The sequence below is a fragment of the Periophthalmus magnuspinnatus genome, chromosome 11, assembly GCF_009829125.3.
Source record: "Periophthalmus magnuspinnatus isolate fPerMag1 chromosome 11, fPerMag1.2.pri, whole genome shotgun sequence".
In the NCBI taxonomy this organism is placed as follows: domain Eukaryota; kingdom Metazoa; phylum Chordata; class Actinopteri; order Gobiiformes; family Gobiidae; genus Periophthalmus; species Periophthalmus magnuspinnatus.
The window spans coordinates 16683669-16711160 of NC_047136.2; the positions used below are offsets into that span (position 1 = coordinate 16683669).

The 27492-nt window shown below is 40.9% G+C and overlaps 1 protein-coding gene across 1 annotated transcript; it reads right to left on the bottom strand.

Annotated features, from left to right (window-relative positions):
- Positions 1 to 15563: 15563 nt before the first annotated feature.
- Positions 15564 to 25170, bottom strand: tmem200b (transmembrane protein 200B). The gene is made up of 2 exons (XM_033974873.2): positions 24882 to 25170; positions 15564 to 18224 (listed from the first exon to the last, which is right to left on the bottom strand). The coding sequence occupies exons 1-2, from the start codon at positions 25168 to 25170 to the stop codon at positions 17329 to 17331; spliced, it is 1185 nt and encodes a 394-aa protein (XP_033830764.2). The 3' UTR covers positions 15564 to 17328.
- Between the last annotated feature and the right edge of the window lie 2322 nt (positions 25171 to 27492).

The following is a 27492-nucleotide window of genomic DNA, read 5'->3' on the forward strand; positions in this document are numbered from 1 at the left end:
GAACTGAACATGTGGCGCACATTTCTGTTGTCACATGTTGGGTGGTGCTGGGCAAGTATTCAGGAAGTAATGCAGAAGAAAAAATCTTTTTATGTCACATGTGCCAATGAGCACAGGTCATTGCAACCAATGTGTTGCCATCTTTGGTTCATGATCTTATTATACTTCCATGATTCAAAATGGCAACCCAAATGAAGGACTCATTTGAGCCCAATTTCTGCTTTCTGATTGGATATGGATATGATTGTAACATAAATAAATAGGACATCATGTCTTAAACCACACCTTGCTCCCCTTATGTGCAAACCCGGTGCTAATCTTTTCTCACATAGATTTTGGACCATGAAGAACATGGTTTAAACTTTTGTTTGTTTGTTTTTTATTTAATTTCAGACAAAGAGACAATATAAGCACTGAAATAAATATCTTCAACTTTTAACCCCTCCTACTTTTGGAAATGTAAGCACCACTCATTTTCCCTGATTTGGAGCCATAATAGAGGAACATGGTTTGAACTGTTCACCACCATCCACTTGCTCTTTTCACATGAGGACTGATAGACATGATAGAGGCAGGTAGATGTTTCCAAATGGTTCTCATTCAACACCACACTTAAATTCACTATCTTTTTGTTTCACTTATAGCTCTTTTAATAACACACTGCGTGGAGTACAGGCTGTAGAAGAAATACAAGTAGAAGAAAACAATTCAGGCACAAGGTTAAATTTAATATTTTAAAATAAATATTAAATGAGTTGACTAAAGGATTTCTAAAAGCCAGTGCATTATTTAAAGTTGAAATAAACAGATCTCCTTGTGCTGCAGTATGACCCACTGTGTTGGTTGCAGATACAAGTTTCATGTTGGCCTCAGTGGGTACATTTACATGACCAATACAATTTAGCTGAATAATCAAATATCCCAATGATTAGATCAGATTTTTGATGTATGCAGACATAGGCAGTGTTGTGACGGCTTTGACCGTTGACTGCCCCTGAAAGCTTACAGGCCAGTAAATCTGAAGGAAATGATTTAACAAGGTCAACAGACACATGACACACAAATGTGCTGCAGGATTAACTTCAGCCCGTCACAGTTCTCTTATAACTCTGCTCTGTCCACATGTTGTATGAAGGCATGAGCTCCCACTTTCATCTGTTCCCCTGCAGTGTTATGACAGAGGTCAGAGGTCAAGAGGGCAAGGGCTTATAAGGAAAAGCTCAGCTTTACTACTCAATCAATCACACTGTGAAGTGCAAACTGAGTGCACAGCTTCTTTGGTAGGCAATTCAACCTCTACAGCATCAGGAGACCTAGTTTTAAAAACAGAACAGAATGATAAGCAATTTATTTGCACACTACTGTACATGCACCTCTGTGTCCTGGGAAAGTAGAGTGATACCAATAACCAGCAATGTCCACTCCACAGAATCTCAAGCCCATCCAAACGTGATCATAAAATTGGATTAGGTTTTTTGTTTTTTTTGTTTTTTTTCAGTGACGCTTGTGAAATGCAGGAGCTCATTGGTCCATCATAAGAAAAAATCAAATTTCTCTTACAGAAATCTGCAGTGTTTTTCAGCCCGCTATGACATTTTTTATTTATTTTTTTATGATACAGACAAACCATGCGTATCCCAGATTGGCTAATCCACCTGTCTATCACACCCACCTGAGATTCACCTGTATAAGTATTGCAGAAGTGTGTATTCTGGATGCCAGAAAATTTTACATTCATCAATGTAAGACCTCTGTTGTTGACAGAGATTAGGGGAAGGAGGAAGGTTCAAGCTGTTTGAGTAAAGCATCACCACTGTGAGTAGAGAAATCAAATTGTGCTAAATCAAGTTGAGAGAAAAGCACACACAGCTGTCTCATTCACAAGTTCACTTCCTTCTGAGGTGAGCTTGTGAACACAAATATAACCAAGCAGTGGATCAGTAGTAGAGCCTTTGCCCACTAAGGGAAAAAAAAAGCTTCACCGTGTAATAATTTAACACTGAGCAGGTTAAATGATAGGTAAAATATAAAGAAGTACTATTTTACGCTACACAGCACCTGAACTTTATACTGTGTAATAAAACCTGTAATAATATATATATCACAAAAGTGCCTCTCATTAAAACCCTAAGTATGATACCTTTAACTTATTACAGGTTGTTAAATAGTGTGTTAAGTTACACTTAATAGGCTACAGTGTACAGCACAATGTAAAATGTGCAACTGTATAAAACATGCTCCATGGAAATAGCAAAGAAAAACTCACTGAAATGTGCTACGCTGTAATCTATCATTGTAGATTACACCTCCTACATCGTTGTCCTTTTTAAACGCACATATTAAACGGTAAACAGCAGGTTGACAAATGCATCTGGAATGACAGCTTAAAAACATCCTGTCAGACACGATGGATTCCCGCTGAGGCCCGTCACTTGAACACTCCACGGTCGACCGGTGCCCGCGGCATTAGCATAGAGGCAATATCACAGGAGACGCGCTGACACATGTTAGCTTAGCGAGCCCTGGGGACGCTTCAATCATCAAAACAAAACACTGCAAATGTCTCACAGAAGGTCAGCTCTGATTCTCATTTCTCATGTGGAGTTTTCCGAGTGCATGTCAAACGGAGTCCACGGGGAGACGGGCGGAACATTAAGCTAGTGTCATTAATTAGCGCTAAATAAATGCAGATGTGATTAGGGAGCTCGTTTGTTAGTGAAGATTGATTAGATTGTGTCATAGTGTGAGCCCTCATCGCCAGTATGAGACACAGGGAAGAGTGATGGGACCTGTGGGACTGTAAACAAGTGTGGATTGTGATCTTCAGTCATTTTAGTAAACACCCTCAGGGGAGAGTAAGGACAGTTTGGGCACCGTTGTTTCATATCAAAACTACATGTAGTTGTTTCTCTGGTTTTAGGGCACATTTACACTAGACTTTTGAACTGTGACATGCTCGGATTTAAGGGGCACGTATTACGCTATAATCTGATCCATGTTATAATGTTGTTTCCCCTCAAAAACATACCTGGAGTTGTGTTTTGTTTCATTCTTGTGTTTAAAATGTAAACCCTCAACCCTTTAGGCTGAGTTCTTTTTTTTTTCTCAAACAGAAAACACTCTGTTACACCTTGTGATGTCAAGAGGTAATACAGGAAGTGCTCCACTGTGTTTTAAACTGCATACACCTTCACTAGACTCACTTGGATAATTTCAGCCCTAGAATTGCTAATCGCTATTGAATAAAGGTAAAATGTAGCTGTTAACTTAAAAACAACAGCTTCATGACATCACAAGGTGGAACAGAGCATTTTGAGCTTTGGAGATGTAGACAGACTAATAATGCAGAATTGCTCAAACATGTGTGAATAAAACAAAACACAACTCCAGTTATGTTTTAGAGGAGGTAACAGCATTATAACACGGCTAAGAGTTCACAAGAGACAATTTTGTGTAATATAGGACCTTTGAACCCAATGGTATGAAACCATTCGACTATAGTGAGGCGGATATGAGCCCTGTCTCCTTTGTCAAGCTTTGGATTGGACAACACAGGGCTCCAGAGTGCAAGTGTCCAAAATGCAACTATAAATGTTCCTTAGGCACACTGGTCTATAAACGTGGATTAAATAACATAAAACACACTTAAATTATTGTTTCACTTGATAACTAAAATTAAAAAGTGTTAATTTGCTATCCTCTCACCTCTACACAGACCGCTACTGTATTTTTGAGGCCATAATTTGCTCCGGAGTATAAGTTGCAGCCAAAAACTGCGTAATAATGAAGAAAAAAAACATATATAAGTCGCACTGGACTATAAGTCGTATTTTAGAGGAAAATTTATTTTACAAAATCTGAGACCAAGAACAGATATTTTATCTTTAAAGGCAAGTTATAATAATAATAATAATAATAAATGGCGAACAACAAGCTGAACAGCAGTACAGCACGCTAACGTAACACATTTATATTTATGCAGCTACATGAAGCATAAACAGCAATTACCATAATGTTGGAATTTTCAATGGTACAGGAGCAGTACATACTGGTACGCAAGCCTAGAGTGCCCTCGAGCAGTTGTCAGTGTGACGATAACAAAGATTTGTTATTTGTTATTGTTATTTAGTTGTTATTTTTATTATTTTAATAATTTCACATTTAAGTCGTGTCTGAGTGTAAGTCACCAGTCCCGGCCAAACTATGAAAAAAAATGTGACTTATTGTCCGAAAAATATGTCAGTTAGCTACACGAGGCTGCTGATGCGTGAAGTGAAAAAGAAAATAAATCTAGAGGGCAAACGACGTCAAAAATCAACTACTGAAACTGAAAGTAAGAGATCACACTCTGCACTTACTGTAGTGATCTGTAAAGATCCTCTCACTCTGACTAGTTTTTGAAGCCAGTCTTTATTTCATAGCTTTTTTTATAAATTAAACTAGGATACAAACTGATTCTGTTTTAACTTAAAGACAAGGTAAATTCTTAATGTTATTTGATCAAATAAACAACTTTGAATAGATACAGCTTTTTATTTAATATAATTTAATATTATTTAGTTACTTTCTTATTTCATAAGTGTATAGTATAGTATAAATTGTACATTCAGGTAAATTGTACAAACATGGAGTGTTTTAGTAGCTGACTGGTGTTGGGCTACATAAATTACTTTTGATAGAATTCTACAAAGAACAATTATTGCATTTTCCGTATTATGAGCCCAAAGAAAGATGTGACTGCATGTCCACTGAAAGCATGATTAAATCCTGGAATTGCCATCTTGGAATATTCCAATGTTATTATGGAAGAAAACAAACAACATATATAACCTTGTCCATCAGCATATTCAGGTAATCAGCTGATCTCTGTGGCTAATCATGCAGGAATTATCCACTGGGATAATTACACAGCAATGCTTCACCCTTGACTAAATGAACCAAAACGAATCAGTGTATGGATTTTAATGAGTTTGAACATCTCAAGGCTCACCACATTCCAGCTGAAAGCCTGCAATGCAAGGTAAGTGATCAATTCAACAAAGCATGGACTCATATGAGCTGGACGTCCAGAAGTTCTGTGTGTTTTGTTGGAGGATTTTTCAAAAACTGGAAGACAACTTCCATCCATCCATCCATTTTCTTCCGCTTATCCGGGGCCGGGTCGCGGGGGCAGCAGTCTAAGCAGGGACTCCCAGACTTCCCTCACCCCGGACACGTCCTCCAGCTCCTCCGGTGGGACCCCAAGGCGTTCCCAGGCCAGCCGAGAGACATAGTCCCTCCAGCGTGTCCTGGGTCTTCCCCGGGGCCTCCTCCCGGTGGGACATGCCCAGAACACCTTCCTAGGGAGGCGTCCAGGAGGCATCCTGAGCAGATGCCCGAGCCACCTCAGCTGGTTCCTCTCAACGTGTAGGAGCAGTGGCTCTACTCCGAGCTCCTCCCGTGTGACTGAGCTCCTCACCCTATCCCTAAGGGTGCGCCCGGCCACTCTGCGGAGGAAGCCCATTTCAGCCGCTTGTATCCGCGACCTTGTCCTTTCGGTCATGACCCAGAGCTCATGACCATAGGTGAGGGTAGGAACGTAGATTGACCGGTAAATCGAGAGCTTCGCCTTCCGGCTCAGCTCCTTCTTTACCACAACGGACCGATACAGCGACCGCATCACTGCAGACGCTGCACCGATCCGCCTGTCAATCTCCCGCTCCATCCTTCCCTCACTCGTGAACAAGACCCTGAGATACTTGAACTCCTCCACTTGGGGCAGAGACTCACCACCCACCCGAAGAGAGCAAACCACCTTTTTCCGGTCGAGAACCATGGCCTCGGATTTGGAGGAGCTGATTCTCATCCCAGCCGCTTCACACTTGGCTGCAAACCGCCCCAGTGCCTGCTGCAGGTCCTAGCTCGAAGAAGCCATCAGGACAACATCATCTGCAAACAGCAGAGATGAAATCCTGTGGTTCCCAAACCAGGCCCCCTCCGGCCCCTGGCTGCGCCTAGAAATTCTGTCCATAAATATAATGAACAGAACCGGTGACAAAGGGCAGCCCTGGCGGAGTCCAACGTGCACTGGGAACAGGTCTGACTTACTGCCGGCAATGTGAACACAGCTCCTGCTCCGGTCATACAGGGACCGGACAGCCCTTAGCAAAGAGCCCCGGACCCCATACTCCCAGAGCACCCCCCAAAGGACACCACGAGGGACACGGTCGAATGCCTTCTCCAGATCCACAAAACACATGTGGACTGGTTGGGCATACTCCCATGAACCCTCGAGGACCCGATGGAGAATATAGAGCTGGTCCAGTGTTCCACGACCAGGACGAAAACCACACTGCTCCTCCTGAATCCGAGGTTCGACTATCGGTCGGATTCTCCTCTCCAGTACCCTGGAATAGACCTTACCGGGAAGGCTGAGGAGTGTGATTCCCCTGTAATTGGAACACACCCTCCGGTCCCCCTTCTTATACAGAGGGACCACCACCCCGGTCTGCCATTCCACAGGTACTATCCCCGACCGCCACGCGATGTTGCAGAGACGTGTCAGCCAAGACAGCCCCACAACATCCAGAGACTTGAGGTACTCAGGACGGATCTCGTCCACCCCCGGAGCCTTGCCACCAAGGAGCTTGCCAACCACCTCAGTGACTTCAGCCAGGGTGATGGACGAGTCCGCCTCTGGGTCCCCAGTTTCTGCTTCCTCCTCGGAAGACGTGACAGTGGGATTGAGGAGATCCTCAAAGTATTCCTTCCACCGCCCGACAACATCCCCAGTCGAAGTCAGCAGCTCTCCACCCGCACTGTAAACAGTGTTGGTGAAGCACTGCTTTCCCCTCCTGAGGCGTCGGACGGTTTGCCAGAATCTCTTTGAGGCCGTCTGATAGTCCTCCTCCATGGCCTCCCTGAACTCCTCCCAACCCCGAGTTTTTGCCTCTGTGACTGCCCAAGCCGCGACACGCTTGACCCGCCGGTACTCATCAGCTGCCTCAGGAGTCCCACGAGCCAACAAGGCTCGATAGGACTCCTTCTTCAGCTTGACGGCATCCCTTACTTCCGGTGCCCACCACCGGGTTCGGGGATTGCCGCCGCGACAAGCACCACAGACCTTACGACCACAGCTACGAGCAGCCGCATCGACAATAGAGGTGGAGAACATGGCCCACTCGGAGTCCATGTCTCCAACCTCCCCCGGGATCAGGGAGAAGCTCTCCCGGAGGTGGGAGTTGAAGACCCCCCTGACAGAGGGCTCCGCCAGACGTTCCCAGCAGACCCTCACAATGCGCTTGGGCCTGCCAGGTCTGTCCGGCTTCCTCCTCCGCCAGCGGATCCAACTCGCCACCAGGTGGTGATCAGTTGACAGCTCAGCCCCTCTCTTCACCCGAGTGTCCAAGACACGCGGTCGGAGGTCAGATGACACGACAACAAAGTCGATCATCGACCTCCGACCTAGAGTGTCCTGGTGCCACATGCACCGATGGACACCCTTGTGCTCGAACATGGTGTTTGTTATGGACAAACTGTGACTAGCACAGAAGTCCAATAACAAAACACCGCTCGGGTTCAGATCGGGGAGGCCGTTCCTCCCAATCACGCCCCTCCAAGTGTCACTGTCGTTACCCACATGGGCGTTGAAGTCCCCCAGGAGAACAACGGAGTCCCCGGTTGGTGCACTGTCTAGTACCCCTCCCAGGGACTCCAAGAAGGCCGGGTACTCTGCACTGCTGTTTGGCCCGTAGGCCGACACAACAGTGAGAGACCTGTCCCCGACCCAAAGGCGCAGGGACGCGACCCTCTCGTTCACCGGAGTGAACCCCAACACGCAGCGGCTGAGCTGTGGGGCAATGAGCAAGCCCACACCAGCTTGCCGCCGCTCCCCGCGGGCAACGCCAGAGAAATGGAGAGTCCAACCCCTCTCAAGAAGTTGGGTTCCAGAGCCCAAGCTGTGAGTGGAGGTGAGGCCGACAATATCTAGCCGGTAACGCTCAACCTCCCGCACAAGCTCAGGCTCCTTCCCCCCCAGCGAGGTGACATTCCACGTCCCCAGAGCTAGTCTCCATGTCCGGAGATCCGGTCGTCGAGGTCCCCGCCTTCGACTGCCGCCCGGATCTCTCCGCACCTGCGGAAGACAACTTCATTACAGAAAACCTGAAAATGGATGGTACTGTGAGCACACTTTTGTTTAGAACAGCCCTTTACTCATAAGTTAATCATAACTGGAATGAATAATAAATATGTCATTAGTGTAGTCTGCATATTCCCTCCATGTATGCTTTGGGCTCATATAGGTTCGTGTTATTCTCTCTGTCCTGACCAAACATGTCACCATCACGAACCAGCATTTAGCCTGTTCCCAATGTGTCCCATAGATTTACCCAGTACATAGTCTTATCTCATTCTTAATGTCTATATGGATAATGAAACATGTATAGCAGTCACCCAGGCCACGCTAACCTACATTATAAATTCATATCCAAATCATCTACAGCTCTGACATATGCAAGCGCAGCAGTGGTGAAGAGCAGTGGACAGATGGATTGTAGGTAATAAAAGTTAGGGGGGCATTCAGACGGCTCACGTTGCAATTACAGAAACAGCGTCGTTAGCCTCCGGGAGCTAATGCAAGGATGAGCAGGACAGATGCTAACACCCGGGGGTTAGCTATAGCACTATTGTACTTGTGTTTTATTTGTCTACACATCTTCATTTGATTCTTTCTGGCATAAAAATACTTTCTTTATTTCAGAGGTTTAATAAAGTTTTAAAATATGTCATTTTTAACTTAGCGTTTATTGTTGCTGCACAGATGGTGGAGAATCACGAGAGGCAGTTACTGAAATGAATAGTAGGAAAAAGTAAAAATGCTGTTAAACAAATGAAGCTAAACATATCGCAGAATTATTAGGCTAATAAAACATCTTCTAAAGTGTTGTGGTAAATGAAATATACTTTGCTGTGGTCCTGTACTTTATAACACTCTAGCAAGACCATTCAGGGCAAGGACGCTTTTCAGCGTAATAAAAACATCCAAAATGAAAAAAAAACAAAAAACATAGGGCTGTCAGTAGATTAAATATTTGCATGAGTTTCCTGAATTAACTTCTGAATAATCACATTTATTTTATTTATTTATCTATGTTTTACTTAGCCCATCCATTTTCTTCCACTTATCTGGGGCCGGGTCGCGGGGGCAGCTTTCTAAGCATTAACTCCCAGACTTCCCTCACCCCAGACACATCCTCCAGCACCCCAAGGACCCCAAAGCATTCCCAGGCCAGCCGAGAGACATAGTCCATCCAGTGTGTCCTGGGCCTTCCCCGGGCCTCCTCCCAGTGGGACATGCCTGGAACACCTCCCTAGGGAGGCGTCCAGGAGGCATCCTGAATCCTGAGCAGATGCCTGAGCCACCTCAGCTGGCTCCTCTTGACGTGGAGGAGCAGCAGCTCTACTCCGAGCTCCTCCAGTGTGACTGAGCTCCTTTTATTTAGCATTTAGTTTTTTTTATAACATATTTTTTAGAAATAATATATAGGCCTAACTGTAATAATGTGAAGTTGTGACATTATATGTCTTATTCATTATAATCATCAGCATCCATTCATTTAAACACAGCTGTGGATCTACTGTCTAGTGTTCAACAATAATGTTTCTTTTTCAGCAGCCGGAATATGCAGAGACCTTTATTGTGTAAGAGCCACTAAGGAAGCATTAGCTATTAATTTGTCCACTGATCTGAAGGTTGATGGTTTGAATCCCGCTCTCGACATAAAAAAAAAAAAAACTCTCTTTGATAGAGCAGTCAGAGCCACTGACCCACAGATTGGCAGTGGGATTCCAGCTCCCACAAATGAATACTGCCATTGTGTCCTAGGGCAAGACACTTAACCCAGCTCCACCCCAGTCTCTGTGTACACTGGTGTAAGAATGTGAGTGTGAATGGGTGAGTGGTTCCTTAATGTACATCGCATTGAATGCCTAGAAGGTGGAAAAGTGCTATATAAAAATGTAACCATTTACCGTAAACAGAGGAACTTGTAAAAGTTATTGTACTTTAGGAAGGCTTTTGTTTTGTTTTTTTCAATCACTGACATGAGAGGACAGACTACACATTTTGGAAACATGCTCCGAGATCTTAACATCGAGACATGATGCAGGAAAGCTGGGCTTTACAACAAGAATTGAGCGTACGCACTGCTCGGATCCTCTTGCTTCATGTGTGTCATGTAAACACACACACCTCTCGTCCTCTGCAGACTCACACACACACACACACACACAGAGCTGCAGAATCAGAGCCCAGTCTGGCTCTAAACATGGACTTGCACTGCTTTTTATATGAACCGCTCACTTGGAGTTGGAGTGGGCTGATGGCCAAAATAAACATGCGATTCATTTGGTCAAAAAAAAATGTTGCTGTTAAAATGAGTTTGCATCAAACCGATAATATCACAATAAAATTGACAGCCATAAAAAACAAGCTTTTATGTTAGTCTATTTAGTCTATTTTTCAGCAGGGTTGTGATCCAAACAGTGCTCTGTCCTAAAGCCAGGGAGACCACTGCAAGGACCGACCACTTCCTTACAAATTTTGTTGTTTATAACAAAGATTTTGTTGTTACTTTTTTTGATGCCAATTCTTGATACTGGTCCATTGTAGCATTAATCTTATGGGTGAGGGCGTTAAATTAAACATGCACTATGTAACTTTTTAGGTGGGGAGTCTGCCACCAAGCCACACATATATGTATAAAAATGATTTCAAATTGGCCCTAAAGAACAAGTAGAACACCTGACACAAATGGGGCAGTCCCATCTGTGTCAGGTGTTATTGGAATTACAGTGAAGAAATAGCCCTGTCTAAAATTGATGTATAGCCTTAAAATTTGCATATGTTAATATATATATATATATTTGCATAACAGTATCAGTACCTAGTCAGAATAGATATTGATACTTCAATATCGATACTGTCATTGCTGGTGCAGGGAGCTGGATTTACAAGCCATAAGGGGCCCGGGAGCCCTCTCATCCAATTAAATGGAAAGAGGGAATGGAGAGAGTGCATACCTGCCTTCAGGCTTCCATAAAGTCTAACTACAGGAAAAATGGCCACGCTTTGGAACAGGGGGATTCCGGCATACCACCACACCTCGTACCCAGAGCCAGATGTGGAGAGGGATAATGCTTTACATGTGGGATTTATGCATATAGCTATGCACCTTTGCGCTGTATTTCTTGTTGTATATCCTTAAAGATAAACAGAATTAGTTCTTTTTAAACAGTTTGCAGATATTCCTCACTTACCTTATGTGTTTGAAGCATCCTAATTATTCACCGCAATGAGGTTAACACATTTCAGACTTCTCAGAGATCAGAGTTTTTCCTTCATGGTAATACTAACAACTCCCGCGCTAAACACTAAGCTTCTTGATTCTCTGACAATAAAACACTCTAATTAGATGCAGACAAGAGACAAATATCTTATTTTGACCTCAAGAGGTGCTTATACAATATATCTGTACTGGGGCAAGCAACATTTTGCTCAAATACATGGTAGTCTGCTAAAACTTTTTTTCTAAATGTTCTCAGTTCTAGTGATGGGACTTTTGCCTCTTGACTAGAAACCAGATTGTCCATTTAAAGGTGCGCTATGTAACTTTTCTGGTGGAGGTTCTGCCACCTGCTTGTTTCCATGGAGATGTGATTGCTTTGCCTGGAATATTTCAAGACAAGCAAGTACTGTAAGATATTATTAGTAGCAAAAAAAAAAAAACACCTGTTACTGAATAAAAGTTAGATGACTGTCTGTTAACGGGCCTGGATTAGACCTATTTAAAAAGATGGCATTATGTAAAATCTGCTTGTTTGGAGCTTTCTACCATGTCATATGGTCAGAAACGTACCTGAAGAAGTTTCAGATGTCCCCCATGCACCTTTGAGTAATCTAGCAATCTCATCCAGGAACTATTACATCCCTCTCTGAAGTCAGTACAGTTCTATCCATTACTCAGCCCAAAAGCCAACGTTACCTATTCTCCCACACGGCAATTTGCTATAAATATACAAACGCATGATGCAAAACAGTACACTCATGTGATGTGCAGTACTATCATTAGCAGAATGCACACTGATAGTTCACTGAAGGGGGAGTGACAAAAAACAAAACAAAAACTTATTACTAACTTATTATTTTAATATGTTATCTTTGGCGAATATAGCATTTCAAAACAATAAAAGGTAACAACTCTGTGATCTTAATATGTTATGTGTTAGCAGTTAATACATCATAGAAGTCAATAGTAACTGTTTTCGTTGAAATTGGTTAAACAGAAACTGTAAATTCATACCTAAAAATTGAGAGGTGATTAGTTGAGTTGCAAAAATGACAGACAAGAAGTACAAACTGGGACAAAATGCAGTCTTTCTAATTGTATTTACACCTCAGTGTAAACTAACTGAAATTCACATAGACAAGACATCAAGACATCTGCTTAACATGAGCTGGATGGGATGGGTGGGGGTAGAGTGGGGTAGGAGGGATTCCCCCTCTTGTGCCAAATGCATCGTGTCCATTAGGCAGAGCGAGGGAGGGGCTGTGAGACCCTCCTCGTAAATACCGCTTTACAAGCCTGCCCAGCCCAGCTCCACAAGGGCGAGGGCTGAGAACAATTTATCAAGCGCTTTTAGTCTGCTCTGCTCCTCCGGCTGCTGTCTGCACACTACCACTCACTACAGTCACAGCTATGCTCCTGGAATAAAGTGCAATGTCACTGTTTTGGTTATTTTGAATAGAAACATAAAAATAATAATAATTTTAAAAAAATAGAAACACTTTTTTTTTTTTTTTTTTACTATAAATGTATTATCTTAGATGTAAAACATCAAGAAATTCAGATTTCTTAAGGATTTAAAGCAGTACATGACATGGGAACAATCTGAGCACTGAGTACTTGGGTGAAAGTATGTGAACTTTAAAGGACACGTATTGTGAAAAAAAAAAAAAAACAACTTTTTGAGCATTTAATCATGATTGAATATTGTTCCCTTGCAAAAACAGTTTCACTCATGCTGGTTTCAGAAATCCTGTAAAAAATGCTTTGCCTCTGTGTGTCTACGCATTTAGAATTTTCTTGGATTGTTGCGTCACAAGCAGAAACCTTGTGCAGTTTTTTAAGTAGAACTAAAAGCTAAATCCACTTGTTTTTACTACTTAACTGAGTATATTGTGTTTTAATAGTATCGTATACTGTTCCTAGTGCTTTTTTTTTTTGTATTTTTTGTGCAAACTAAGCATATTTGCAGCATTTTGGTCAAATGTGTATAAAAATTAGCGTGTGCTGCCTTTAGTGGCCACTGCAGTGTTAAGTGCTTGGTGACATGACACAGGACAGCCCTGATGACAGTCAGGTGTTTCTGGTTACAGCTGCAGGGGGTGGAGTCTCAAGTGTGGACAACTATTAGACCAATCACACTGTCCCTCATATGTCCAGACCCATACCCACTCTCTCTTCTGCACCCTCACTTTTCTTTAGTCTCCCAGGTGTGTATTTATGCATTCCATCCAACTCTCTATGCTGACTAAAGTTTAGTTTCTAAAATTCTCAACATCAGTGTGGCACGTCATAGCTCTTTAACAAAAGATGAAGTTTTGTAGGAGTGAAGACATTTTGCTGCTCATCGCAAACATCATAGCTCCTTGTGTGTAAAAGCAGGTTTGAGGTTTGATGACATAGTACCTTCTGGATATGCAGTTGCTAACACTAACGCTCCGGGTGACTGCTAATGACAGAATCAATACAAGTCCATTTTAGGTCAGGGGACAGGGAGCAACTCATTAACATGGGACTAAAGTGTTATTCCTCATGGAGCTTTCTTGTGTACAACAATCAATGCTAACACAAACTTTCCTTTTGAGCGCTTCGATGACCTGTCAGATGCCAGTAATGGTGAAGAGTAAAATCTTTTAAACTGAGTTTAAGATAGCTGTATGGCGGTAGTTGGAGTTAAAATGATTACAATATTTTAAAGCTCAATTTATGTTCTTTTGGCAGTGACAAATTGTTATAACATTTTAGCCAAGTCTAAGTTCCAGATTAAATAAAAGGCCCAATTTGAACCATTACAATTATCAAATAAAAAGCCTGCAGTTAGGCAGTAATATCAACCACATATTATCATGTTTGTATCATATTTATTATTATTTATTAAAAACAAATCTGATATTCCTGCAGTTTCAGCCTCTGCCAACGTGTTCTGAAATTCCCCCTTCAGTCTTCTTTTTTATTAATGTTACTAGATATGTTCAAATGTGCTCTGTGAACTGAATCCTGATTTGAAAAAATACATTTAAAATCTAATCATAACACCCTTATGTCCATTTTTAAATCTGACTTATTTTGTCAGGTTGTGTGCTTGTGAATATGCATGTTGTAATAATACTGAGGCCTAAAGGTGAACTCACAAATGAGCCTGTCCTTGCGCATCCATCACACTTGAATGCTCTGCTGCCTGTGCACTGAGGAGGTACAGCTGGTATTTTCCTCTTGTCAGTTATTGATGACACAATGATGAGTAGTACCACTATGTTGTCATTCATCATTAGGTCATTTTGTTTACAGGGACACAAGCTTACTAAATAATGATGTACGCAAAAGTAGTTCGCCACTTTGCTACTGTTGAACTTGACCTGTCCTCCAGCTCAGTTATGTCATACTCCCAGTTGAGATGCAGTTTTCTCTATTGATTACAAGAACTCACTGTATTACAACAAAGATTAAGCATTTTAACTATATTAAGTTTAGCTGCCCATATTTGTATTAAATAATATTGGTCCATAGAATGTCGTGATCTGAAACCTCAACCTCTTCAAACTTAGCTCAAGGTTTATCGCAGTATGGCAGTTTAATAGATGTCTAAGTAATCGCTCAGTCATTCAGGTATGAGCTATAGCAAAAGAAAAGTTCAATTCTGTCAACTGGACAAAAAACTTTAGCCGCGCATCCAATTGACTTCTTTAGCTCTGGTCAGATTGCTGTTGGACACTTATATCTGCCTGAAGGGAGGAGCTAACTACACTACACACCTATTAGTTTACAGTTTCTGTTTGTTAACTAAGTCTATTGAACTACATACAAGTGTTCACTGTGCCTAAGTCATGTTATGCATAATCGTTCAGGCCTCTAATGGGTGCTTTCACAACTATTATCTTACTGGCTTTCACTATTGTTTTCCTTGTTTTGATTTAGGTCTGAAGATGGAGTTGGGAAATAAGAGATAAATGTCTAAGCCCCCCATTCCTGTTTAAAGATGGATTGCCTTTCCTAACAGTCTCTTTAACTCCCCTCTCAAACCATTTCTTCACTCTAAAATTTTTGTCCAGTTGACAGAATTTAATTTTACTTTTGCTACAGCAGCTTAAATGTAAAACAACGGACAATGTTTAACGTGGGTCCTTTCAGTACAGCTTGTTGCCACCCGGACCGTTCTCTCTTTCTCCCCTTAGGTGTGTTTGTTTCCACTTCACATTTATAGGCGCCAAAACAGAACTTCAAACATAAAGCACTGACATGTTACAGAAAATACACTTTTATTCATGAATAAATATGCACTTTTGTTTGTCAGTAAAACCAAGCCTGCTTTGAACATGTTACATCATTTCTGGGGACACAGATGGGGCCTGTAAAACTGATTGAAAAAGATATTGCTTCTGTGACCTTCGGCTAACCTCACAGTGATGTCATGTTCCCAAAGCTATGTTTACGCCACAGCATAAGCAAACTACAGCATCAGTCCTGACTCTGCTTGTCGCTACAGCAACCTTATAACTGCATAATAAGATCCTAACTTAACATGAATTTCCATTACTTAATGGTATAACATTGTTGAGAATTTAAACATTCTCATTAAAGACGCTGTGGCTGATTTTTACTGTCTTCAAAACATGAAAAAACAAACTAGTTCATTTTAAACAGTCTGCAGATGTCCAAAGTTATTCTTCACTTACCTTATGCATTCCGAGCATCCTAATTATTCTCTGCAGTGAGTTCATGTGCTTTTCACAACTTTCAGAGACCAGAGCAGAGTTTTATCGCAAAAGCATTTTATCCTCTGTGAATCAAGAAGTGCACTGTTAGCATCCAAGTTGTTGGTAGCATTACCGTGAGGGCAAAACTCCAATCTGGCCTCTGAAAGTTGTGAAAGGCGCTTATAAACTCACAGTGATTAATTAGGATTCTCAGAATGCATAAGATAAGTGAGGAACAATATTGGACCTTTGCACACAGCTTAAAATAAACTAGCTGTGGTTTTCACATTTTGAAGAAAAAAATCAGGTAGAATGCCTTTAATATCTGTTCTTCAGAGTAGTTGTTAAATGCTTTTTCACTTGTTATTTGTATACTTGGATTAAGTGTGAAATACCCAGTGAAAAACACTGCATGTTTATTGTCAACATGACACTAACAGATAGGACTCAGCTGTTACTGCTTGACTGGGTCTAAATACTTAGTTTTTAATGTGCAAAAAACTTGATAATGCTAAAATAAGACGATTATTTTTCTTTACAAAATGTAAGGAAGACATCATATTTCGGCCTAAATGCACAGACAACTGGATAAACATGTACAGTATTGCGTGAAAGACAGTGGACACAACAGAAGACAACACAACCCCATAGACACTGGTAACACATGGAACAAACAACGATCTGCATAAGAGGTATGACACTGTACACCACTACCATGCATTGCATCAGAGTGCGGGACATCTTTGCACATATAGCCCCTTTCCGCACCCACGGCTTGCCCACGTCTTGCTCACGGACCAGCCATTTGATTACAAAATGATTCCACAGTGAAAATGATAGTTTGTATAGGTCTGTCCAAACCACAGTTGGAATGGTTAGCGTGCGGAGGTCTGCCAAGCCTAGCAATAGTAAACAATGCGTCATTTAGCTCATTCATGACAGACCTGGCTCCAGTCTTGTCTACTCCTTTGATTGCATAAACAAATTCCTCTTATGATCGGAACATCTCCAAGTGTATTTGGAAGATCCCGAAAATTGCATTGCACAGTAAGAAAAATATACTTTACTCCAGGTAAGCCATCAGTGGTGTCGTGGGTTGAGCGTTCACCTACTAACTGGAGGGTAGTTGGTTCAAGCCTTACCCAACTACTATGGTTGCATCAGTCAGCAAGACAATGGATGACCCACAATGACAGTCAAGTTATATGTGGTTATGAAGAACATCTGGCCTGAAAATTCAGCAAACTCACTGTGCAATTGGTTCACTATGGCAATCAACAAACAACAGAGTATATTCCAAAAAGTTCCCATCATTGGAATGGTCCTGATCCAAAGCTTTTATCCCATTGCGAACACTGATTCTCCAATTGGTCTAACAATTTGTCCACAGAATCCTCTTTATTTTCCAATTTCAAATACCTCCTCCCTATTCCCAAGTCCAGTCTGGGCCAGCTCCGGTGTGTCATATCCTCGGACATATTATCCACGATTTGTCCTGGGATACTCACACAGACATGTGAACCGCGCTCATTCCGCTGTCCCACCAATTGTTTTGTGTCTGTGTCGGATGCTTTGAGCAGCGCCTTCAAGTGGACGCCATGTTTGTAAGGGTTAGTCCTATAGCTCAGACTGTGACATCGCCTGGGCAGAGCTAGTGGAACATCTACACTCTCCTCCACCTCTAGCGTTGACATGGAACTTGCCGAAACCAGGCAGTTGTTGACTTTGACTAGCTGAATGGCGTGTTTTGGCGAAAAGTTGTCAGTTTTTAAATCCATCTGACTGGAATTGCGAGAGTTCGATTTGGAAGATTTGAGGGAAGGTGTGGATTCCGACTCCTGGTGGTGGAGTGCTTCTGTCTGCAGCACGGCCTGATGGTAGTCCCTGTCACCAGATCGGGTGCGTAGGATGGGCTCAGAGCAGGCTAGCTGCTGGAGACAGAGAATGTTGAGGTGCGCGGCAGGAAGGCTGCTGACCCACTGGTAGTGCTTGGTCATGGAGTTGGTGACGGCTATCTCCTGGAGGTCGGCAGAGGGTACTGCAGCCGACACGGAGCAGATGACACTCCTCATCTGGGCCAGGAGCATCTGTGTCTCTCGGTCACGGTTCTCATACAGGACGGTGTTGGCACAGATAAGGATGAACAGCCCCACACCCATGATGACTGGTCCCAGCAGCTTCATACGTTCACTATGTACCAGGCTGGCTGAAAACAGAATGAGAAAAAAGAGAAATTGGAAAACTAAAATTATAGTTTCTCTCATACATTCAAATGATAATAGGCTGTGTTCACTTTCTAGAATTTGATGAAGCAGGGGCCTACACTATCAGTCAAAAGTTTGGACAAACCTTCAATATTTTTTTTCTGTATGTTTACAACGAGGCATAGCTGTTTTCACTTCACAGCTGTGTCTAGTCAGGGTCAAGAAATACCAAAAGTGCAAAGCAGTGATGAAAACAAAGGGTGTCTATTCCAAAAAATATGTAATCTAAAATAAATTTAGAGTTATTTTGAGGTTATTTTATGTTTCATATGTGTTCATTAATAGTTTTAATGCCTTCAGTGAGAATTTGCAATGTAAATAATCATGTAATGACAAAAGAAACATACATGAAAAAGTCTAAACCTTTGACTGGTAGTGCATATACCTCTATGGCAGGATGTACTGTTTTTGGAAGAAATAAACAAATTTATAATCCACAAATCCTACCATTACTTGTTTTAACATGCCATATTAATCAAATAACTTAAAAATCCTTTTAACTGTCCAAACAACATGATTTTACTGACAAAGAATTGGCTGTAGACCTCTCCATTAAAAAACTAAACTATATCTGCAGCAATGACCAGCAAGAGATGTGAGGAGCACAGGAACAGTAAAGGTGCCAAACAGACAATTGACAGTTACCCCTTAATGCCCCTTTATGGCCTGGTTTAGTCAGACCTGATCCGGACTAGGTTTAGTCCTGGTATAGTCTCAGTTCAGACCTGTTTTAGTTTCTTTTTCAATGACTTCAAAACTATATATTTTATGGCAGTGGAATTAAAAAAAAGAGCTAATGTCATTACATTTTTATAGTCTATGTCCGGGTTTCAATTTGTACCACATTTTACAGTTAAACGTCTGCAGTGACTTGGCAGAGGAGACCCACAAATGTGAACCCTACCATTATCTGTTAGAAAACGGCTCCATAAACATGTCATATCTTCTAACTTAAAATCCTTTCAGCTGTCAGCAATCACATCTTTGGGCTTAAATATTTGCACCACTTTCTGAAGCCACTGTAAAAAAAAAGGCATCACTTTGTGCCAGTTTTTGTTTCATGTGGATAGGTACAGTAATTACAGGAATGTTAACCATAAAGCAGCTCACAAATCTCCAATCCGACAACATATACAATATAATTTCATCCAGAACAACTTTAGTGCACTCTTGTTCATATCTGCTTTCGTCTGTCTGTCAGTGTTAGCCAATTATAGCCTTCTACCTTTGTCTCTCAACCATTAACCTCACAAGCCATTCAGTTTTTCATCTATATTTCTTCTTTATTTATACTGTAGACATCCAAACTGAATGAACACATGGCAAAATATAGCAAACAACTAAAAATAACTCTAAACTTCTTCTTCTTTTTTTTTTTTTTTAAATAGACACCCTTTGTTTTCATCACTGCTTTCCACTTTTGGTATTTCTTGACCCTGACGAGGCACAGCTGGGAAGTGAAAAACTATTTAAGGAGACTTCATCATGAAGCTCCCTGAGAGGAGATCAAGGGTTTTGCAGTGCTACTTTGAGGACTTTAAAATATAAAACATATTTCGTTTAGTTATTTTTTTTCTTTGTTACATAATTCCATATATTTTTCATCACATAATTGATGTCTTCTGTATGTAGGCAATATAAAATACAGAAAGTACAAAAACCCTTGAATGAGAGGGTGTGTCCAAACTTTTGACTGGTAGTGTAAACTCTCTTTCCTCTTTTTTGTCCTGCCATTTCAGCTACAACCTTCACTCTATCTCCACCTAAACAAATCCAACATACTCTCCCTTTATCACATCACTGACGTCTGTACCTGCCAATTACAACAATTGCAATTATTTTACATTTTGTTCACTGTAAACCTTCATTTCACTGTAGCATGCAGCGTATTTCTTTTTTGACGTTGAAAAAGAGCCACTGTATATGCGACCTGGAGTCTGAATTTGTGTTATTAAACGCAGTTAAATACAGAAAAGTAAGAGAAGATGGGTGGTAGGTATACACTGAAATTTTCCAAGAACTGAAGCCTCACATGCAGGACAAATCTATTAAACTACAACTTTGAGTAAGCTAATATTGTTGCTGATTGTACATACTACATCCCATTTAAGAATCATTATACTTTCTAATATACACTTATAATTCCAGGCTCATAAATAATAACTGTGAAGAAATTAAAGCTGCTTATAAAGTCACTTATAAATGAATATGCACTTTTGCGGCCATTGCCACATTCTGCTACTGTACTCACTCCATGGAGAACCTGCTCCTCTTAAAACAATTGCAGTGCAGTGTAGGCAGAAACAGAGCCAGAGCACAGCAGAATCCCTCTCACAGCTTGCACACTGCTGCGCTACAGCTTGCATTTCACCAGGCCTATGGGTATTAAATAATGCATGTGCCGTCGCAAAATTATGCAAACTTGCAAATGAAGTTTTGTAAAGAATAAAGCTCGACAAGTGAACTGGATGGAACATTTGTGGAAGTATATTTGCAGCATTTTGTCTGATGTTTGTTCCAAAAGCGCTAATTACATTTATTCACTGTAAACGTGTGCAGAGTTCAGGTGGTAAATAGACTTCCTGTGACTGGGATGTACTGTACTTGACAATGGATTATGCTAAAATGTCAGGTCGGGAGGGATGGAGTGATGAAGTTTAGGAACAGGTTTTTTTCAAGTTAGGATATGGTTAGGGTTTGGTTAAGCTTAGGAACAGCAGGAGTATGGTAAGATAAGGAAAATGGTTAAGGTTAGGATTAGGAAACTGTTTTGAGTTAGTTAACATGTTAGCAGAAGTAACTGTAGAGTGGGAGTGAGTTAAGGAGTCATTTACATGAAGAATTTGATTAACTTTAGTTCTAAGTTAAAGCAGAACCCATGTAGCACTTGTGTGTGGCTTTGACTAGAGGAAGAGTTTTGGGGAACCACTCAACAAAAGTGGAGAAACAGAACCAGTTATAATCAGTTATCTAAATTAATTTATTATGTAATAATTAATGAAACAATGCTCTGAAGGTTCATAAATTCTTGTAGCATATCTCAAGATAACATCACTATTCACCAAAGCAAATTGTGCTTTATGAATATTTATTGACCAAGTTTAACATGCAACATTTGAATATGAAATATGCAGATGAGTGTGGTTTGCTTTAGACTGGGGTCCAAAAATTAAAGATTAGATAAAAGCCCAAGAGTTATCTAAGGTTATGTGTTGAGTCTAAATTGATCAATTAAGTCAATCTGTGATGTGCAGGCATAAAACCGGGAGCAGGATGTTTCTAGCCACAGTAGGTGCTGATGTCTCAGTATATGCTGTTGTGCTGATGCCTTCAGAAGGTCGGTTCTGGAGGTCAAGCTGTCCATGCTCGGAGGCTTTCTTCCATTGTTGAGAAAGCAGAGAAGGATGTTTTTTTGGTTGATATCTATAAGGTCTCAGCAGCACAGGTCACAGAATAAGGCTATGTCAAAATGAATCAAAAAGATATATTTAAATTTAGAAAAATGTGAAAGCTTTGCTTTCAGTCAGATCAGCTATAGTCATATAGATTAAAAACACACACACAAATTTTGAAAGAATGAAATGGAAGTTTTCACTTCTTGGGCAGTGTCTCTTCTGTTCTTTGTCCTGGGTCTAAGTGAGGGATGGAACTCCTCGATTTGGTTCGAAGATGGCTAGTGTATTTCCCGTTGAAACCACACACTTAAGTTTGAACAGGCCTAAACCAATGAGGTGAAGAGTGCTGACTTGGCTAAAGTTGAGTTGGGTTTTTTTGAGGATGAGGAGAATTCTGTGAATTTCTACTCACATGTGTATTATGAACCATTAACCCCGTTTTACACAAATACAGATATTCATGTGACACTTACAAAACAATAAGCAAACAATATTGACAATATTCACAGCATGAACAATTTAAATCGTTCTTCTTCTTTCTGTGGAGAAAGTCATTAGCTGAGATTGTTTCATCAAACAGCAGTGTCTTTTATTTGTATTGTGGTCATGGCACATTTATCTGAATTAACTTTAGTCAATGGCTTCTTTCTTTAGTGAAAGATTGTCAATTGTTCCATTCTTGTAAAAATAACTTTGTGGATCTAAGAGGTTCTTTTAAGGTCTAATTCAAAGTTTCAAGTCTGTGTATCTATAAAACTTACAATAGACTTCTGGTCTGGTGTGATGGGGGTTAGGAGGCACCAGGATGCGTCTTACACTTCCTACTTAGGTTCGTTACCATGGCAAGAGTGAAGAGGTGTTTCTCACAATTGCATAGGACAATCTGTAATACTACATAACTTTTTTTTTTAAATTGTCGCCCACAGTAAAGGTGCCAAAAGCCCTCAGCCGACCTTTAGTCCTGGTTGAAACCTGGTTTAGTCAATTCGGGTTCAGACTTGGTTTAGTCCTGAATAGTCCTGGTTCAGACCTTTTGTATTTATGGATTAGTGGTAGCAGCTTCTATTTTAATGACTTCAGAACTACCGTAAATTTCGGACTACAGAGCGCACCTTGATATAAGCCGCACCAGCTAAATTTGAAGAGAAAATCAATTTTGTACATATATAAGCCGCACCTGAATAAAAGCCGCAGGTTTTCATATTGTAACATGAGATATTTACACAGAAAGACGGTGCACCGACACGCTTTTTTTTAACTGTGCTTGAAAATTGGCACCAACACGACAACAACACGGGATGAACACATCTGCAGGTTTAGAAAATAAAGCTGCACCAACACGGAAAATCTGCTTTTATTTCCTCTGAAAACTTTTGTCGTCTTTTTACATTGACCAAGTTGGATTCATTGATGTCGAGCTTACGTGCAGTGGCTCTATTTCAGGGGTCGGCAACTCGCGGCTCCGGAGCCGCATGCGCCTCTTTCCGCCTCATACTGCGGCTCTGCGTGGCTTGGGAACTAACACAGACACAGCTCAGTCCTGCGTAAAGAGCCCTGATTTTCAGACGTTGTGCGCACAGGGGTCAGGAGCAACTTTGGCCCGTCCCTAATGACACACTAATAAGCTCGTCCGTAGATGTATCATGAAAATCCTGCTGGAAATCGCCACAGAAATCTATTTGATGTAGTAGCAAGTATATTATCTGCTCTTGTCTCCGCGGTGACGTATCACGTATAACACATCAGACACGACGCACAAAAGTAGAGCCACAAGCGAGTGAAAATGAGCCAAAACAAAAGTCTTTGGAGATCTTTTTAACAAAGGGGAAAAGGACAACTGAGGAGCCAGAAGAAGAGACTACGACCTCCAAGAAAAAGAAAGATAAATTTAACAGACAATGCCTACTTAAAATCTGGGTTTGTCGCTACAGGTGACTCACGCACAGAGTCCGCTCTGCGTAACATACGGGAAAAGCAAATAAGGCAATGAAACCTTCAAAACTGCTTTGGCACATGGAGAATAAGCACCTGGGATTAAACGATACGCTACGAGTTTTTTTGTTGTTGTTTTTTTTAAAGAAACTGCGGAGTAGAGTAGACATAATCACATAATCAGCGCGATGCATGATGCAGCGGTTTGGTGAGTTGTATTTTTTTAATGCACTTAAGTTGTTTTTGCCATATTTATCTGCCACGTGTAGAAGGCTTGTCCGTGAAAGTAAAACCTACATTATTCCGTTACATTATTGTTATTATACAGTGTTATCTTCATTTTAGATGTCAAAAAGTATTTGCGGCTCCCAGTGTTTTATTTTATGTGGAAAGTGGGTCCAAATGGCTCTTTGCGTGTTAAAGGCCGACCCCTGCTCTGTTTCCTTTCTGTTTCTTTATCTTAAAAACTGCATCATATCCATTTCATGATGCGCAAAATGATCGTTCAAAATCAAAACTAGTGAATTCTTCAGAGCAGAATCTTTCCCCACGTCTGTCTCACTTTTACGTTTACAGCTAGAGAGCGCCCCCCAGGGTCCGTTATCCAGTAAAATTCCATATATAAGCCGCACTGCTGTAAAAGCCGCAGGGTTCAAAGCGTGGAAAAAAAGTAGCGGCTTATAATCCGAAATGTACGGTATATAATTTCAGTTTCTATTATTCCAGGCAAAGCAAGAAGGTCTTCATGAAGATAAACATGTGGTAGAACCACCACCATAAAAGTTACATAGCGCATCTTAAAGAGAAGGTATTATGCCTAATTAACTTTTTGGAACTTTCGACCATGTTATAATGTTAATCCATTATCAAAGACATGTCTGAAGTGGTTTTCCATGTCATTCATGCATGTTTGAATAATCTAGCATTTTCTCCCAAGCCCTATTCAAACCCTCCTTATGGTTAGCAGTATGATTCTGTACCATGCTCAGCCCACAAGCCCACATCACCCATGCTCCTGCAAAGCAATTTTTCATAAATATACTATAGCATGATACAAAACAATACACTACAGTGGGGAGCAAAGCAATTTTGTAATAAAAGTTAACATGATGATCTTAATATGTAAAGTGTTAACCAATGTTAGTCAAAAAAAAATGTAATATTAAATGAACTTAACTGCACAGAAACTAATATTATGACATTTTTGAAGTTAGTTATATAGTCAAGTAATTAACCAAACTCAATTTTACAGCACCATGATATACACCTCACCTCTGGCTGATGACAGAAGACCCTTGGCTCCCAGGCTCCACCCGGATGATGACTCTTCCCCCTCGGTCAACAGCGTTGCCTTGGACAACCTGTAGGGCCAGTACCCAGCCACAGCTAGTGCAGTACCCACCACCACCACCAGGAGGCCAAGCAGGATGAAGGCCCCAGGCAGAGAGCGCATACGCAGTTTCCCTCTGATGGCTCCTCCCTTCTTCCTGCGGCCCCTCAGGCTGAAGCAGGACCGTCGGCGCTGGGATGGAGAGGGAGACTGGGACTTCTTGGACTTCATGGCAGAGACGGTCTCAGCTCGTCCGAGTGCACAGCTGTGGATAGAGGAGAGAGAGCGTCAGTAAAGTTCAGTTCATACTTTGCAGATGATGTCATCAATATTCCCTGGGGGTATAATGCTAACTGTAGGCATGCTCTGTCTGAGGCTTTGTTCTTAAATCTGAGCTTTATTTTAACACAGTCTGAGCAGATAATTTGTGCTGTTAAACATGTCCCTCTCAAATATCATTGCAGTCACAAGCTAACTTGCATTAGCCAACAGTTTTTTTTTTCAGTTAGTCACTCTCACCTTTTTGTTGAAAATCAAACATCTATAAGGGACAAGGAGTGCTCAAATTGATCACAGACTCCTGAAAATGAATTGCTTAAATCCATTTTGTATAAATTTTGGTAGTTGTTGCTAATGTGTGCATTGTGTCATCATGGTAACTGCTGAACATTTTACCATAGGCATACAGGTGGAACACTCCCAATGTGTCAGTACAAAGTATAATAATAATAATAATGTACATTGCATTTAATAGAATGCTTAATTTTTTTCCTTAGAAATTCATGCTAGAATGATATAATTATACTGGTAGGCTTAGTACTACTATGAAGTCATAAATGTAAACAAATATATCATGTAAAGTTAATTTCAAAACTCTTTGATGCAAAACTCTTTTGGAATGTGAAGAACCTTTGGGGGCCACATTAGCATTAGCACAAGACGAAATTAAGTCTGTCAACTGGACAAATCGTTGTAGGAGTAAAGACATTTCGCTGCTTGTCCAAGCCGCTTCTTCAGTTCTGGCCAGATTACTGGTGAATACTGCCTTATATCTATCTGGAGGGAGGGGTTAACTACACTGAAACTGTAAACAGCTATTGTCTCCAGTTGCAGCTTAAAGGAACTTATTCACAAAATTGTTGATTTAACCAAAAAAAGTTAGAAAATCAAACAGTGAATCATTATTGGGTAACACATCAACCAACATTCACAAGAAACTGTCCCAAAGTTCTGCCAGTCCTTAGACCCTTCATCTTGGCAACGGAAAACTCCAAAAAACCCAGCAGGAGAAAGAGAAACCAAGGCGAGACTCACTCCCATGGACTTGACCATAACTAAACCAGGACTAAACCAGAACTAAACCAGGACTAAACCAGGACGGACAGGCTGTAGATGTGTCCAAGACTGACATCCAATCAAGAACTTTGGAGTTTGGGCTGAACGATATGGAAAAAAATGTATCAGGATTTTTAATCAGAGATTGTATTTGTTTTACCTCTGCAATGTCTTCACGGAGCCATATGAGTGAAAATGAAACTTTGGAAAAATCAGTGCAGGAGCAGAGCCAAATGCACTAACTTGTTTGCATATATTAAGTAGCCATGTGCCTTGGGCAGGCTTCTTGTTTTTGACATGAATAATACGGTGAAAAAACATTGCCTTTAGAAACAGAGGCTAAAACATCACCTCATGTCTTGGTCACTGCTTCTGAAGCTACTGTACTGTGGAGGAGTTTAAAAAATGTTTTTACAATATTATAACTAATTATTAGGCCATTTGTATGTGCACCTTTTTATATCTGGTAATGGTTTAATTCAATTGGGGCTAAATTCATCATTGAATACTTTATTATTTATAAAGGTACAGCCTAAATTGTGTAAATAATAGAAATTAGAAGATTCCAATATCAGGATGAGATCGGTATTGGTAACTACAAATATTTAAAAATCAGATCTGGGGCCAAAAAAACTGGATCGGGACATCCCTGCTTTTAATCTGTGCTTTTTTTTAAACACAAAAATAGCCAGATTTCTTCCTCCAAAGTCTCCCGTCTCCAAACCACATGCTTTTAGTGACAGTGGATTGGCTATAGATTTCTCCATCAACTCAAGCTGACTATTTGACGACGGAACCTTATCTTGATTAGAATTTGTTTAATTGCCCAGCCCTAAAGAGAGTGAAAAAAGAAAATACTGCAGCCATGACCAGCAGGGGGTGTAAGGAGCACAGAAACAGTAGAGGTGCCAAAAGTGATCCTTGAAGCAACCCTAGTCTTGGTTCAGACCTGGTTTAGTGCTGTCTTTTTTAATGATGTCAAAAACCATATAATATTTTGGTAATGGAATAAAAAAAAAAAGCTAATGTCATTACATTTTTATAGTCTAAGTCATAGTTTGAGCATTTTACTGTAAACTTGTGCAGTGAATATCCTTAAAAGTAAAATCTAAATAAAACACTATATTTAAACCATTTACTTGTGATTTAAAATGAAGTCCTGATTGTCTTTAAAACCCAACAGATGTGGTTCACTGTAGGTACATTGGCCACTGTCTC